Source organism: Nothoprocta perdicaria, unplaced genomic scaffold (genome assembly GCF_003342845.1).
Source record: "Nothoprocta perdicaria isolate Ctin4 unplaced genomic scaffold, notPer1 scaffold_7, whole genome shotgun sequence".
Classification (NCBI taxonomy): domain Eukaryota; kingdom Metazoa; phylum Chordata; class Aves; order Tinamiformes; family Tinamidae; genus Nothoprocta; species Nothoprocta perdicaria.
The window spans coordinates 1,886,287-1,899,930 of NW_020455976.1; the positions used below are offsets into that span (position 1 = coordinate 1,886,287).

General features: G+C 45.8%; 1 protein-coding gene across 2 annotated transcripts in view; it reads left to right on the forward strand.

Annotated features, from left to right (window-relative positions):
- Window positions 1-13,644, forward strand: part of SUFU (SUFU negative regulator of hedgehog signaling) — a 79,058-nt gene that overhangs the window by 19,868 nt on the left and 45,546 nt on the right. For both annotated transcript variants that reach the window (XM_026050533.1, XM_026050534.1), the window contains exon 3: window positions 2,916-3,052. In XM_026050533.1, the coding sequence (XP_025906318.1) occupies window positions 2,916-3,052 (137 nt within the window). The remainder of the gene's footprint in view (window positions 1-2,915; window positions 3,053-13,644) is intronic.

Below are 13,644 nucleotides of genomic sequence, written 5' to 3' on the forward strand. Positions count from 1 at the left end.
GGGAATGCTGCTGCCGAGGGGAGCAGCCCTTCAGTTCTCCGTGTGTGGCTTCAGGAGAGCCTGATGGAGAGCAGGGTGGTGGGGGGCTCGAGGAGGCTGCCAATGCTGCTCTGTAAATGGAGCGGCCTCTTTCTCCTTGGATTCCTTTGCTGGAATTAAATATTGTGATCAGTAAAACCTCGTTCAAGGACCACGCCAGGCTTGCGCAGCGCTCCGGTGTGGTCTGAGCTGCCTTGCTGAAGCCATCAGGAGAATTTTAAACCAGAGAATGGCATGTGCAACGCACCACCTTGGCTTGCGAGGGGTTTATTTTTGTTCATGTGACAAAATAAGGTTTTAATATTAAACACAGGGCTGGATTTGACTTGGCAGGTAGCAGAGCCTCCCGTTACTGCTGTAGTCATAATATAAAGCTGTGTGGTGTGTGCCAGTGGGCAGGGAGCAAGCCAAGGATCCCTCCGCTGCTGTCTGGTTTGTGAAGCCCCAGCTGCCTGCCCTGGGCCTGGAGCGGTGCGGAGGGGATGGACCTTCCTGCTGCGGCAGGGCCGAGCMGTGACAGGTAGCGTGCAGCCCGTGGTCTTTCCTGTTTCAAGTCTCTTTAATGTTTGGACATTTTAAAATGTCCGTTTTTAAAAAATATTTTTCTCTTCCTGCAATGTATATGGGGGAAATTCAGAAGTGTCGAGTTCAGCTGAAACAAAACATAAACCGAACTATGTGAAATATTCATCTCTCTTGGAGAAATTTGATGCTGTGTTGAAGCTCTCRGCTCATGAACCTGGGGCCACACATAGATGAAAGGTTTTTTTTTTTTTGAGGTTTTATTGTCACTTGTGCTCTGTCTCCCCATGTTGGCCAGTTTGGCACTGCAGCTCCTGTGAATCTGAGCAGCTTTTGGACTTGTCCTGTGGTTGTTTGTTGTAGAAATGACAAGTGAAGGACTTCACATGCTGGGAAGAACTTCACATACTTTAACATTAAAAGATTTTAAAAGTTGCATGTGTCACAATTATTTTAAAAGTAAATTACCAATCTGGAATTAGGCAGGCTCTGATCAATGGTTTGCCTTCTGGATCTCTGAAGGGAGGTGGAMTACAGGTGAAGCGCAGGCACTTCAGGTTTCACTGCAGCCCAGCAATGTCGTTTTAGTAGTCTGTGATCATTAATTGCAAATAAGGATTTTTCCTAGGAGCTTATTGTGAAGTCATGCTGTTCAGAATTAAGYGCTGGACGCTTCTATATTAAGTGTTTTGAAGAAAAGAAAGTTGCGTCTACTTAAGAGAAAAAAAAAGGAGGAAAAAAAAAAGGACTTTTTTTCCTCTTCACCTTAGGGAGAGAACTTGTAGAATAAAAGATGGATAAAGGAGTGGTGTGTTTCCTAGGAATTCTCTGTTTTAGGGGCTTGCTATTTAGCCTTAACACAATCAAGCGGCAGCGTGGCCCCCAGTTCCACCACTTTGTGAGCACTGGCGCGTTGCTGCCCAGCAGTGAGCTCCGAAATCTCCTCCTGGTTTAGGGTTGGTGGATATTCCCATTGGGCACTTGGATTGTCACTGGGTTAACTTGCTCATGGATGAGTGCTATCGCACATGTTGTTTCTGGGTACCAGGGCAATCTGTAGAGTTCTTTAAAAATAAATAATTCTCTAGCTGAGCGCGTATCTAGGGTAAAAATATGTTGTTTCAGAACGTGCCTCAGAAGGAGGTAATTCAATAGGGAGGCATTTTGCTTTCCAAAAATTCTGTCTAAAATCAGCTTGAAGGCTTTGTGTTAACTTTGATCTCTTTTAAAAGTGTCCATCAAGCACTTCAGGCCCAATACCTGCTTTTTTTTTTTCCCCTGAAAACATTCCTTGGACACTACAAAATTTGAGCCATTCCTATTTCTGCYTTTTATGAAATGCTTCTATTTTTCCTTCACGAAGTGAAATGTGAAAACATTGAAACATAAAACACTAAGGAGGTGCTAAATGTGCCAAGTTGATGTCAGTATTTGAGGCCACAGACGTCCCGTGCGAAGCTTTGTGGCAGAGCCGGTGCCCGGCTGCGGGTGCTGCCCTCCCTTGCACCCACACCCGCTCCCCGGGCCTTGGCTGCCTGGTTAATTAGTTAATTAGTAGGCCCTGGCTTTGAGAACAAAATAGAATTATTTGGCTTGTTGCTTAAAGGTGCGTTTGTGCCCTAAAAAGAAATTTTATGTCCACTAGTTGGTGTTACTGAATATGTGTGATCTCTTCTGTTTGCAGTCAACTCGCTTCTATGGTACATTATCAACAAACAATTTGGAAGTTGTATGAAGGGGAAAGAGATTCACTTGTGTATTTTTATAAAAAAAAAAAAAAAAGTGTTTGTGATACGTGGTAGCAAGTGCAGCATTAATGAATTGTGTGGAGGGTTGTTAACTTTGTGTCTGCATCCTCTGACCTTTCTTGTTGACCATTAACATGACGAAACACCCAACTGTTTAACCCTGCTTCCTACTGTCCTGTCCTTAAAGCTCTGTCCTGCTTACAATATGGAAAACAGTTTGTTCTTGGGCASTTTCTTTGGTGTTCCCCTTCAAGCAGCCTGTGTAATTAGGGCAGCTCTCAGTACAACACTTACAAATTTGTTTTAAAAACAGAATCAGGCTGCTGGAAATTCCACTGCTCTCAGCAAAAAGCTATGCTGTGTCCAAGACTGAGCTATTCTGTCTGAAAACRCAGTTAGGCTAGTGATCTTGGAAGTGGGCTTACGTTAGCTCCCCTGATGTTGCTATGCCTCTCAAGCTCCCAAATAAACTCTGGGACTGAAATAAGAACATTTCTAAACTTACCTTCCTATGAAGAGAACACTTAGTCTTTTTTGATCATACTCTTGAAGCCTGTTCTGTTYGCAAGCAGTGTGTTGTGACTGGTTGTTTTTTGTTTCCTCCAGGTTTACCGGARCAGATGGACCAAGCGGATTCGGGTTTGAACTGACGTTTCGGCTAAAGAGAGAAACGGGGGAGTCGGCACCACCCACGTGGCCGGCTGAGCTCATGCAGGGCTTGGCCAGATACGTCTTCCAGTCAGGTACCGTGGGGTTCAATTCACCACCTCGTTTCTTGCTGCTCTCATGTGAAAGGCCCCGTTTGTCACAAGGTGCTACGTGTGGTTTGCACGACCCTTCAGTCACCCCTTGAGAATTGTTTGTGTGAGAACAAATGTTGGCCGAAAGGGATGGGCTCCTTCCACCAAACTGGCTTGCCACAGGATGGAGCTCAGCTGCTGTGAAGGTGACTCCAAATGCCTAGTTTTTGAGAAGGTGAAGAGACCAGAGCAGTTGGTGATCGAAGGAGACCTGCCCAGGGCCTCTTTGTAGCTTTGCCGCWCTGTTGATTTTTATCCCCTCTGGGTTAGAGGGAGAAATTATTCAGAAAATAGAAGAGCAAATCTACCCCATCTGGTAGATGAGGTGATGCTTTCTCCTCACAACATTAGCAGATTGTGTTTGCCTAAGCCTGTTAGAAAAGTTCTGCTAAGGCATGGTGGATTGTGCTACTGGAAGGTTTCTCAAGCTTCCTGCCACTGCACAACCTCATCTTTCTGACCTTGAAGCAAACAGACTGTTTTTCAACTACATTGTAATGGCATTTTTGCCTGTGCCATATCACAGTCCCCGTGATATGAATTTCCAGGGGCCTTCAGTATTATCCTCTACTCATCCATGCTGGTTTTGACTTCCATGGCTTGTTTAAAGCATTGCTCAAATCTGCTTTAATGGATTCTAGCCTCTGGGTGTTTAGCTCTCAATCTGTGTTATTAAAAAAAAAAAAAAAAGAAAGAAAAACCCAATGTGTGAATCATAAATTGACATCTTTGAGTATGAAATTAAATATGAGCCAACAGTGTGCTGCTCAAGCAAAAGGCAAACCACATACTGTGTTATGTTAGGAAGAGCATGACCAGCAGATTGAGAGCAGTTTTTTCCCCTTCTGCTTGGCRTTAGATGAGACCTTGCTCAAAGTACAGTGTCCAAAACCTCATAGTTTTAAAGAGATGCTGGGAAACTGGAGAGCATCCAGCCGAGGCTGCCGAGGTGGCTGGGAACCTAGAGTGTGTGCGAGGAGAAGGGACAGAGGGAGCAGGGCTGATGCAATCTGTAAGGAGAAGCTAAACAAATCTAGAGCTGTCCTGATCTAGTATTGCTGATAGTCCTTCAGAGGGGAGGTCRGACAGGAGAGCCCCAAAGATCCTCCTAAACCAACTTTTCTGTGACTGTTTTCCATAGTTTGCTGCCCTGCAGCAGGCAGCTGCGTGCTGTATCCGAGTATTACAAACTGTTCCTCCCTTTCTGTGAACAGAAGCTGAATGGCGATGCAGGGAGCGATCCAAGGTGTAGTCTTGTTTTAGTGCAAACTTTGTTATCACTTGTCTCTTGGATTTGCTTAGGCTGAATTCTTCTGGCCCTGTCATTGATAATCATAGACCTCGAGTTAATCCAGGCAAGACGAGACATTCAAAAGCAAGGCTTGGCTTGGGGGTGAGCCTAGTGGCACGTTTCTCCATGGTTTCTCAGGGCCATACTAGGAGACTGTAGCTGGGTGCAGTCACTGCCCAGGGTAAGCTCCCTCCATTGCTCTAACAAGCCCTCAGTGCTCCTGTGGTGTCTGACATGGTCCATGTAGCTTTGCTCAACTCCTGCCTCCTTTCAGACTGCAGGGTCTGCAGGGCAATTCCCATGTTCTCCTTTGCATCCCTTCTGGGTGATAGGACCGTGGGATTTGTTCAGCAAAATGGGATTTTCCCCAGTCCAACATGACCATTTTACAAAACAGAGGTAGGTTTTTGCTGCCTGCTTCTCTTCTTGGTCTGTCACAGAGCTTCTCTTGGTAGATGCTAACCTATTAAAACAGCAGAGCRTTTAAAGGGGTGTTTCTCTTGAAATCCATTCCTCATAGGTAGTGCATGGCAGTATAGGGGGGTTTTCCTTGATGAACTATCTCTTTTTTTACTCAAGTTATTCTATGCTATTTGGGACAAACAGCAAATTTTCCTTTCAAATGGAATAGTGATAAATGTACCTTAAGGACTGTAGCGTATGTACCTTGCTCTCATGCTGCTGAGTTGTTTAAAAGTCTGTTGAGTCTCTAATACTTCAAAATATCCTTTAAAACATTTGAATCAAACATGAGTAATGCTTATGAATCCACCCTGAACGAGAAGCAAGAGTAAAAATAAAACTGGCAGAGCTTTTATGGATAGACTCCAAGCAGTTTGGCACAGCAAAGGATTATTTACTTTATAAACTATGCTAAGAGCTAAATTCATATCTCTTAAATAATAAGCCAACTTCTTGGTTATCAGGGATGTGCTTTGTTGGGTGCAGCTGAAGCGGTGGGAGAGTAAGATGCAGTTGTGCCCCTGCTGTGTCTGAGCACTTTCAGATGGTCCTGATTAAGTTGAAAATTCTTCTACCGCTACCGCTGTCCTAAGTATTATTATTGTGTGTTGCAGTGGTAAAATGTCTCTTATTGCAGGTGATGTATTTTCATAACAAGCATTTTTAGGCAAATGAAGGTTGTGTTCCTTTGTTTCCATCTCTCAGCAGTGTGGCTCTGGTTTAGAAAAACAACCGTCTTCTGCATTGAATTTCAGTGCTCTCGGAGCGTTGGCTTCCCTATTCACTGTAACAAACACTTGATGCTTTGTGCTTTTGATTAAATGGTACTATTTCTCCTCCTTCAACAAAATGAAGTTTGCAGTTCTCAAAGTTCTGCTTGTGGCTTTATCTGTTCTGAATTTTATCACTGTCTGACCATGACCACAAATTCCAACTCTGTTATTTTTAGTTAAAAAAAAAAAAAAAAAGTGAGCCTTGAGAATGAATTTCAGTGACCTTAACTTGTCATGGTTCATGGGTGCACTGGGAATATCTCATGGTAGAATAAACGTATACTTTAACTCAAACTAAGAAAAAGAAATGCTCTTCCTACAGAAAGCATATTCAGGACTTGTTGCAATGGTTAACTCTTTAGAAACTGGTATTAGAGTGCTTTAAGTGTAGAAAGGTTGTGCCTTGCATTTTCCTGGAAATGAAATTTGTGTTTTTCTCTCATTTCAACTCAGTTTGCAAGGGACTGACTCGTTTGCATGATAAGGCAATGTATTAATTTAGCATGGAAATGAATATATGTCTGAGTTCTTGTGTCTTGTCCTGATGCTCTCAGGTACCGGTCTGGAAAATAGGAAAACTGTGTTACATTAGAGCTTAAAGGCAAAGAACATGCCATGACTGCTTTCTCCACCATGGAATTGTGGTGGGGAGCTAACTAGCAATCCTAAGGATCAACACAGGTAAGGTAGATGTTTCCGAACTGGCTGAGCCCAATGACATTTCCTTCCAGCAGTCCCTGTGAGCCCCTCTGGTTACAGCTGGGAATGTCTGGGCACAGGTGGAATTCCTGGAGGCTGGAAAACGGCCAGTACTGCTGTGCTTGATTTAAAAAGTAATAAAAAAAAAAATTGGGTTTGTAGTCATTTTGGCCATACTTCAGCTCCTAAGAAACTTCTAGGAAAACCAAACCATCTAGATGACATCAAGGGAATAATGGAAGTTTCAACATTGATTGTGCCGAGAATAAATCAGCGCAAACTAATTTAATTCTGTGACAAAGTARCAGGCACTGTAGGAAGTGGTGAATATTGGTTAGTTTGACACGAGTGAGACTTCTGACATTATCTCACATAACAGATCCTTGAGCAAGCTAAAGAAATATGGTTTTAATAAAGCTAAAAGGGGTGCAGCACTGCTCAGATTTCGAGTCTCCGAGTACTTGTCAGTGAGTTGTTATCAACCGTGAGCGATGTGCAGAGCTGGGATTCCTCTGGAAGCTGTCCTGGGGCTGACGCAACGGGCACTAACCAGCGGGAGGAGATGCAGAGTTTCCTGATGAAATTCCAGAGACGAGAAGAGAAGGAAAAAAAAAAAAATAGATCAGGAATTACATTGATAGTGAACTGTACCTAAACCAATGCTTCTCTGAGAGAAAAAAGCAAGTGCATCCCAATGCATAAATGAAAGTGCTCTACATGTTGAAGGTGAAACAGTCCGTAAATGTTCTGGCAGTGCTTTGAAGGTAAGAGGAGTGCATTGAGTCTAGCATGGAGCATAAAACTTCAAGTCGGGTTTATTCCAGTGGGAGAAAGTCCTCTGGAGAGTGATAAGAATGACCCAAAGGTTTGGAAATTACGTCCTGTGGAGGAAAGCTCAGGGGATTATTTTTTGTTTAGGGAAGAGAAGGTAGAGGGAAGATGTGAGAACAGCCTTCAAACATGAAGAAGGTTGCTGTAAGGAATAAAAATTCTGCTTCCCCCCCGCCACCGTGTGTCTGCTGGGGATCTGAGAGGCCTATTCCTACTCAAAATTCTGTAGGGTGGGCTTATATTTGTCATTCAAAAAACTTTTTGATGATAAATATAGTGAAGCACTGGAATAGTTTTGGATTTCCCGGTGCTGATGACTTTCGAGAACAGGTTAAACTGTTCCTCTTAGATATTTGCCCAGAAGAGATGATCTTTCCATTTGGTGGGGGTAGAATAGGAACCCTTTGAGTTTTCTTTGTAGCTTGTCCTGTGATGTTATCTTCAAATCTTTTTGCTCTTTCCATGAGTACATAAATTATCTTTTTCCATAGTTTTCTGGTTGTCAGTGTGCTGAAAGATGTATAAATGTGAGTTTTGAAATCTCAGCCAATTTAACTTGAGTTTTAATATTTAAGCTTTAACAAGTCTACATTAGGAGGCTATAGGAGAAGGTAGGTTTGTGTTGGGAGACTGAAACAATTACGAAAACCTACAAGCAAAGGAAGCAACCATACGAGGTACAGTTTCTTTAACATACCTTGTATTCTTCAATATACTTTTTTTGCATGATTGCTTCAAGAAAAAATTGGAGGAGAAAGTTATTTATATGTAGCAGAGATAACTATTAGATTTTGGATAACCTTGACTAAGTTATTCCTCAGCAAAACTTAATGCACTAAGTTACTCAGCAAAACTTAATGCCCTTTTGTATCAGAACCAATTCTGACAGGTACATGATGAGTCACCCAAGCTGACAGCAGTGTGTCAACACGGTGATCAAAATAGTCATAGCTGAGGTTCTGCCCACAAAACCCCTTTTTTTCCTGGTGTATCTGCCGAGTCTGTGCTGTGATTGTGTTGTGGCGGGTTCCCGTTTCTCAAAAGGAGATAAGAAATGGTTTGATTGATTTCCCTTTCTGTCTCTGAGCTTACGCAGGGAATGCTTTGGGAATCCTGAGTAACTCTGGACAACAGATTAAAAAAAATCCTGGGATCAGGGAGGGGCCATTTGGCTCTGAGACATTACCCTGCTTGCAGGAATGGGCTCCATCCTGGCATATTGGAGAGCTCTGCTTCCATGCCTGGGACTCTGTTGGTCTGTGGTTTGGACTGCAGTGGCTGTGCGGGTATCAAGTGAAGGTCTGGAGGGTCGAGTGTGCGTGTGTTAAATACCACAACTGCTGGGAGAGGTGGCAGCAGCTGCCGCCCTTGTATAAAGAAGAGGTTTATGAGCAGATCAAGTAGGAAAATCTGTTTTCCTGTAGGTTTCCCCCAGGCTGAGCTTCCTGCAGGCGTTTTTCTCCCATGTCTAATAACATGGGAGCTGTTGTCCTCRGCTTTTCTCGGGTGGCACTAAGGGTCTTGCTCCTTTAGCTCCTTTTGGGAACTCCACAGAAGTCCCCACGAGCCTCTATCCCTCTCTGTCATGATTCAGATCTGCTGGAGAGGGTGAAACGGAGGCAGACGAGGGGCGCAGGGCCGAGGTGATTTGCAGAGGTCCCGCAGCCGAGGCCATGAAGCCCCGGAATTCCTTGGCACCTGCTGCCCTTGTCCCACATCAGGGCCTCGTGCTCCCTCCCTCTCGTTGCTGACATCCTGTCAAACACTCCTGATACAGGCACGTTTCTCCTTGCAAAAAGGGGAGAAAAAAAAAAAAAACCACTTCCTTGGGTATAAATTAGCCTCATCTGGCTTGTTTATAAAATGGTGTTTATTCCTTCCCAATGGGGTGACTAAAGGCAAATAGAATCTCCCAGTAATTCCTATATATTTTTCTCTTTGACTGTGCCTTTATTTTTCTTTTTAATACCAGGCTGATTTAGTGTTCTGTTACGGTTGCTATGGCTCTGTAGAAAAAAAAAATATATATATATATTTTTTCTCTCATCTGTTTGTAATACTGACCAGTTTCCAGTGTAGAGCTGGCCCTGGCTCCTCTGCAGTATTCCAGGATTTTAGATTAAAAAATGGGGGGATTAGCTGTGTGTTTAGCTCCACAAAGCAGAATAAATCAATATAAATTTCATTTCAGCAGAACCTGTTATGGAGTGGACTGTGCTGTGCAAACACTGGAGCTGCGGGGCGGCAAAGTTTTATAAAATAAACTCCTGGCCCGTTGTTTGCCTTAGGTGAATGGGATTCGACCAAGTGAGCGGCCTGCGTGCCTCGAGTCTGTGAAGGGGGTATGGAAAAATTAAGTCACTGGTTCCAATTTAACCCAAGTTTTGTCACGGCCAAAAGCTCTCATCATCTGATAGTTATTCAGTGGTCCATGAGAAATTGGTTGGGGTTTAGCCTAATTCCTCTGCAAATGTTTCCCACTTAAAAAGAAGAGAAAAAAAGAAAAGGGGCAAGCTGATTGGGAGCAGAGAGCAGCTGAAGCCTGGTCCTTTCTGTGTTTGTCTCCAACACGTTCAGGAGTCRCTGGTGGCAAAAGAGACTGTTGCAGGTGGCGTGGTGACCGTGGCTGGAGCCTGCAGCAGCCTCCTGGTTGCAGGTGGATCCAGCCCTTTTCCACCCCAGGAATGACAAGCAGGGCTTGGCGCAGCMCTGCCAGTAATCCAGAAAGGAGCATCTGTCTCCAGAGCTGTGGAGCAGCCAGACAATGAGGAAGAGACCTCAGGAAGAATGTAGTTATCTGCAGAAAGGATCTCTGAGAGGAGRCATTTCTTCTGGGGTGTAAAAGCACRTTCTCTTRAAAGGCTGCCCCAGAGTTGCACAGRGAATATGCTGAAGCTGTAATCACGTTTGTTCTTGTGATTGCTGCTAATCTTCAGGATGTACAAGGGTTGAAATGTGTCTCCTGGCACTGTTTGCTTTGCCCTGCTTGCATCTGCCTCCCAGGTAGTCCCGGGATGTTACAGGTCCCACCAGGTGGATGTGTCCTGCTATACCAGTGCTGCTGATGCTTGGGGGGTGTGTGGATGTCAGCCCATTAGCCAACACACAAGACAGGGCTGCTTGCAGTAAGGTTTGACTTCTGTAGCTAAAATTCATCAGCTTGTGTCACATTAGCCTCAGCCGAAGGCTGAGGGCAGTTACTATGGCCTACCTAGGAAGCAGTGGCTTTTAAACCACAATAACTTGATTGCGCACATGAACCCTCGGAAGGAAAAGTTAGCCTTGTGCTCTTGCTTTGCACCTTCTGCTTCGAGTGCACCCACAGCAAGGGCAGCTGAACGTGTAGCTGCTTTCCTGACAGAGCGATTCTTGTAGGAGCCTCGGGAAGCCTTCACCGCGAATGTTTTCCTCTAATCCGTTTTGATTTTGCTGATTGATCTGGGCTTGGTCCAGCAGAACTCATGTTATAGCTCTTCTTCCTTACCGTTTCTGGGAATCTCATTTAAATGCTTTAAACATTGCCTGTGAGGCAGGTGAATACAACCAGCTGCATTTATGTAGCTGGGATCGAGGCACAGAGGAAATCAAGAGACTTGCCCATCATCAGAGAGGRGCTTTGTGGTAGGTCAGGCCATGGGCCAGGGCTGTGAGTAGCACTGCCTGGTGGTCTGTCCTTCATCCGTGTGAATCCTATTGAGGTCGGAGATGCTCAGATCTTGGTGATAATCTAGCTGAGGGAATCGCAGGACAAATATAGTGTGAATGCGGCCTAGGAATTGTATATARCCTTAGGTTATGGCTTATTGAATTAACTTGGGTTTTCCTTCTGTCCAGAACAGGCAGATGCTGCCCCTTGCAAACCTGAGGGCAGTCTAGTGTCAATTTAACTCTTGTTACTTTTGCTGAGTAGCATCTCCCTGTTCTTTGGCTGGAAATTACCAGGATATTGTGGTGTACCAGGCAGCTAGAAGCGCTTCTCTGCCAAACTTCTGCTACTTTCTGTTGCAGAAAAGCTCTTTAGCCCTCTAGTTGGGTCTAAAAGATACCTGCCCCTTCCTCAAACCTTAGAGGAGAACTGTTAAACCCACYGCCTTGTGACACTGCCTGTTGCTTTGTCAGCCCTGGTGGCGTGACGTGAACCTGAACTGAGCGTTGCACTTGTCCAGCTTCATCCCGTGCTGCAGTTCAGCTGCCAGGAGCAAGGCTGGGAACTCCGGGACACCCTCGCTCTCAAGCAGCTTGGGAGAGGAAAAGAAAAACGTTTGTGATTTATGTTGGCAATCAATAAGCTGGGTAGCGTGAGTAACAGAGCCTTTTCTTCTCTACCTCCCCAACCTTGTGGTATTTGGGCATTTTTTTTTCTCCTGTAGTTTGTCCAGCCTTGCAGATTGAGATGGATAATTCCTGAGGCTTTTTGTGGAAGTTGACGTTGTCCCTAGTTTCTGAGAAGAGGTCTCTGACCTTCCCTATCCCCAAAGGCCAAGTTGACGTGAAAATATGGAGTGTCAGGAGCAGAGGCACAGAAAGTCCTTGTTCCTTATAAAAGACGGCTTAAATAGAAAGAAGGGAAGCTGCCTGTCGGAACTGCTGTACTGATTACAGGGTAAGCAAGGAATCTGAGTATTGCTTCAAAGAGGAGGCTTGTTTTTAGCCATGTATTTAGATGCCCAGTTTGAACTGGGTAGATTTCAGCTCGTGTCCCGTTTGGCTCTATGAGCCCGTGCCCTGTGCTGCCTGGGAGCTCATGTAGCTTGTTGCTTTTCCAGCCTTTCCCACCCGGAGCGGGGAGGCGTTGAGCTCCCTGCAGCAGCCCCTTGTCCATTCCCAGCTCCGCCGGTCGGAGCGGGGCCAGAGGGCCCTGCTGGGAACACGCAGCCGCTCTGGCCGCAGGGTGAGGAGGTGGGGGAAGCCGCCCATGGGCAGCGTGGCCCGGGACAAAGGCTCTGTCCCCTGTGCTGAAGCAGGAATGCGAGACAAAGGCCGCGCTGGGGACCACAGAAAACTCCCCCTCTTGCTGCTGTGAGGTCCTCCGGCGTCTTGCATCCGAGGTCTTTGTCCCATCTGGCTTTTTCTGGGAAACGGAAGCAGCCGCTCTAATAGCTAAAGGCTTCTGCATAGAATAGCGTTGCCTCCTCCTATCAAGGGGTTGAAAGCCACAAAATGGAGGGATTGTTCTGCAGTCCTGGGAGCATCCTCCCTTTCTGCCTGCGTGCAGTTGTTTTGGATGCAAGAGAAGAGTTGGAAAGGCCACATGGACTGAGTAGCCTTGAGAAAAGGACCGGTGTCTCCTGTGAGAACTACTAGCTGAAGCTGCAGGGAGGAGAGGACTGAGCTGCAGGTTGGGTTGAACATTTCACGGGCACCTTCTCATGGTTTAGTCAAGAAGCTGCGTGCAGCAAGAGATGCCCGGGCTGTGCCTTCTGCCTGCTCTGTGCCGGGGAGCAGGGCTGTACGCTGAGCTCCTCACGAGCCGAGATGCTTTGCAGCAGCCTGCTCGGCCAGGGCGCAGCAAACGGGCACAGCGGGGAGGCGTTTTCTTCTTGGCGGGGAAGAGACACAGGGAGAGTGCTCAGCGCTGAGGGCAGCACAGAGCTGTGCAAGAAGCGGACTCTCCTGCTCCTTTTTAAGCAAGGCCACAAGGGAATCATCTCTGTCTGCTGGGACAGAATGTGAAAAGCTATTTCATCAACAGGCCCATCATTTTGCATTTGAACCACAAATACAGTTTTTAGACTAATGCTGGGCATTTCTCTTGTGCTTCTGTAACAGGTTGGTAGGATTCGAGGTGTAACTTAAATTTTTTACTCGAACATGTATGAATATAAAGTTCCTCTGCTTCCTACCTTTCAGTCTCCCACTTTTCCAAAAGCAAAAGAAAAGTTCGGCCCATGCAGGCTTTAAATTCCTGAAAATTTAAGAAAAAATAATGAGCTGCTGAGGGAGGGAAAATGCTGCAGTGCTCTGTTTTCTCAGAGACCCCTCCACTCCCTTTACATTATAAACTACAGAACTAGTGTTGGGGTAACTTGATAAGTTCTCTTCAGAGGCTGTGATGTGATAACTCTGTAGGTGTTTCCTTACCCGTGCTGTCTTCCCCTTTTGTCCAATAAGTTTTTCCCTCTTGCACGTACCCTCCTGTGCTCTGTTGCACTTGGGACTGCTGTGCTGAGGAGGCTGCTTAGGAAAGTGCTTGCACTTCGTACACTTCACAGGAGGATAGCGCCCTAGTTTCCTCTTCAAACTCCTTACAATCTCTTCAGCATGAGCATTCACAGGATCACAGGAGGCTGAGGATGGCAAGAGGATGAGGAAGGCTCTTGGGAGCAGGAATCACAGGCACGGAGCCAGGGAAGGCTGGGGAGGTGGTGTTTGGTGGAGGAGGCTCTAGGGAGTCAGGGAGAGGACAGGGAGCCCGYGGCTCACAGGGGTGGGAATGTGCCCTGGGCACCGGGATCGCTCYCTGGGAGGCTGCGTGTGAA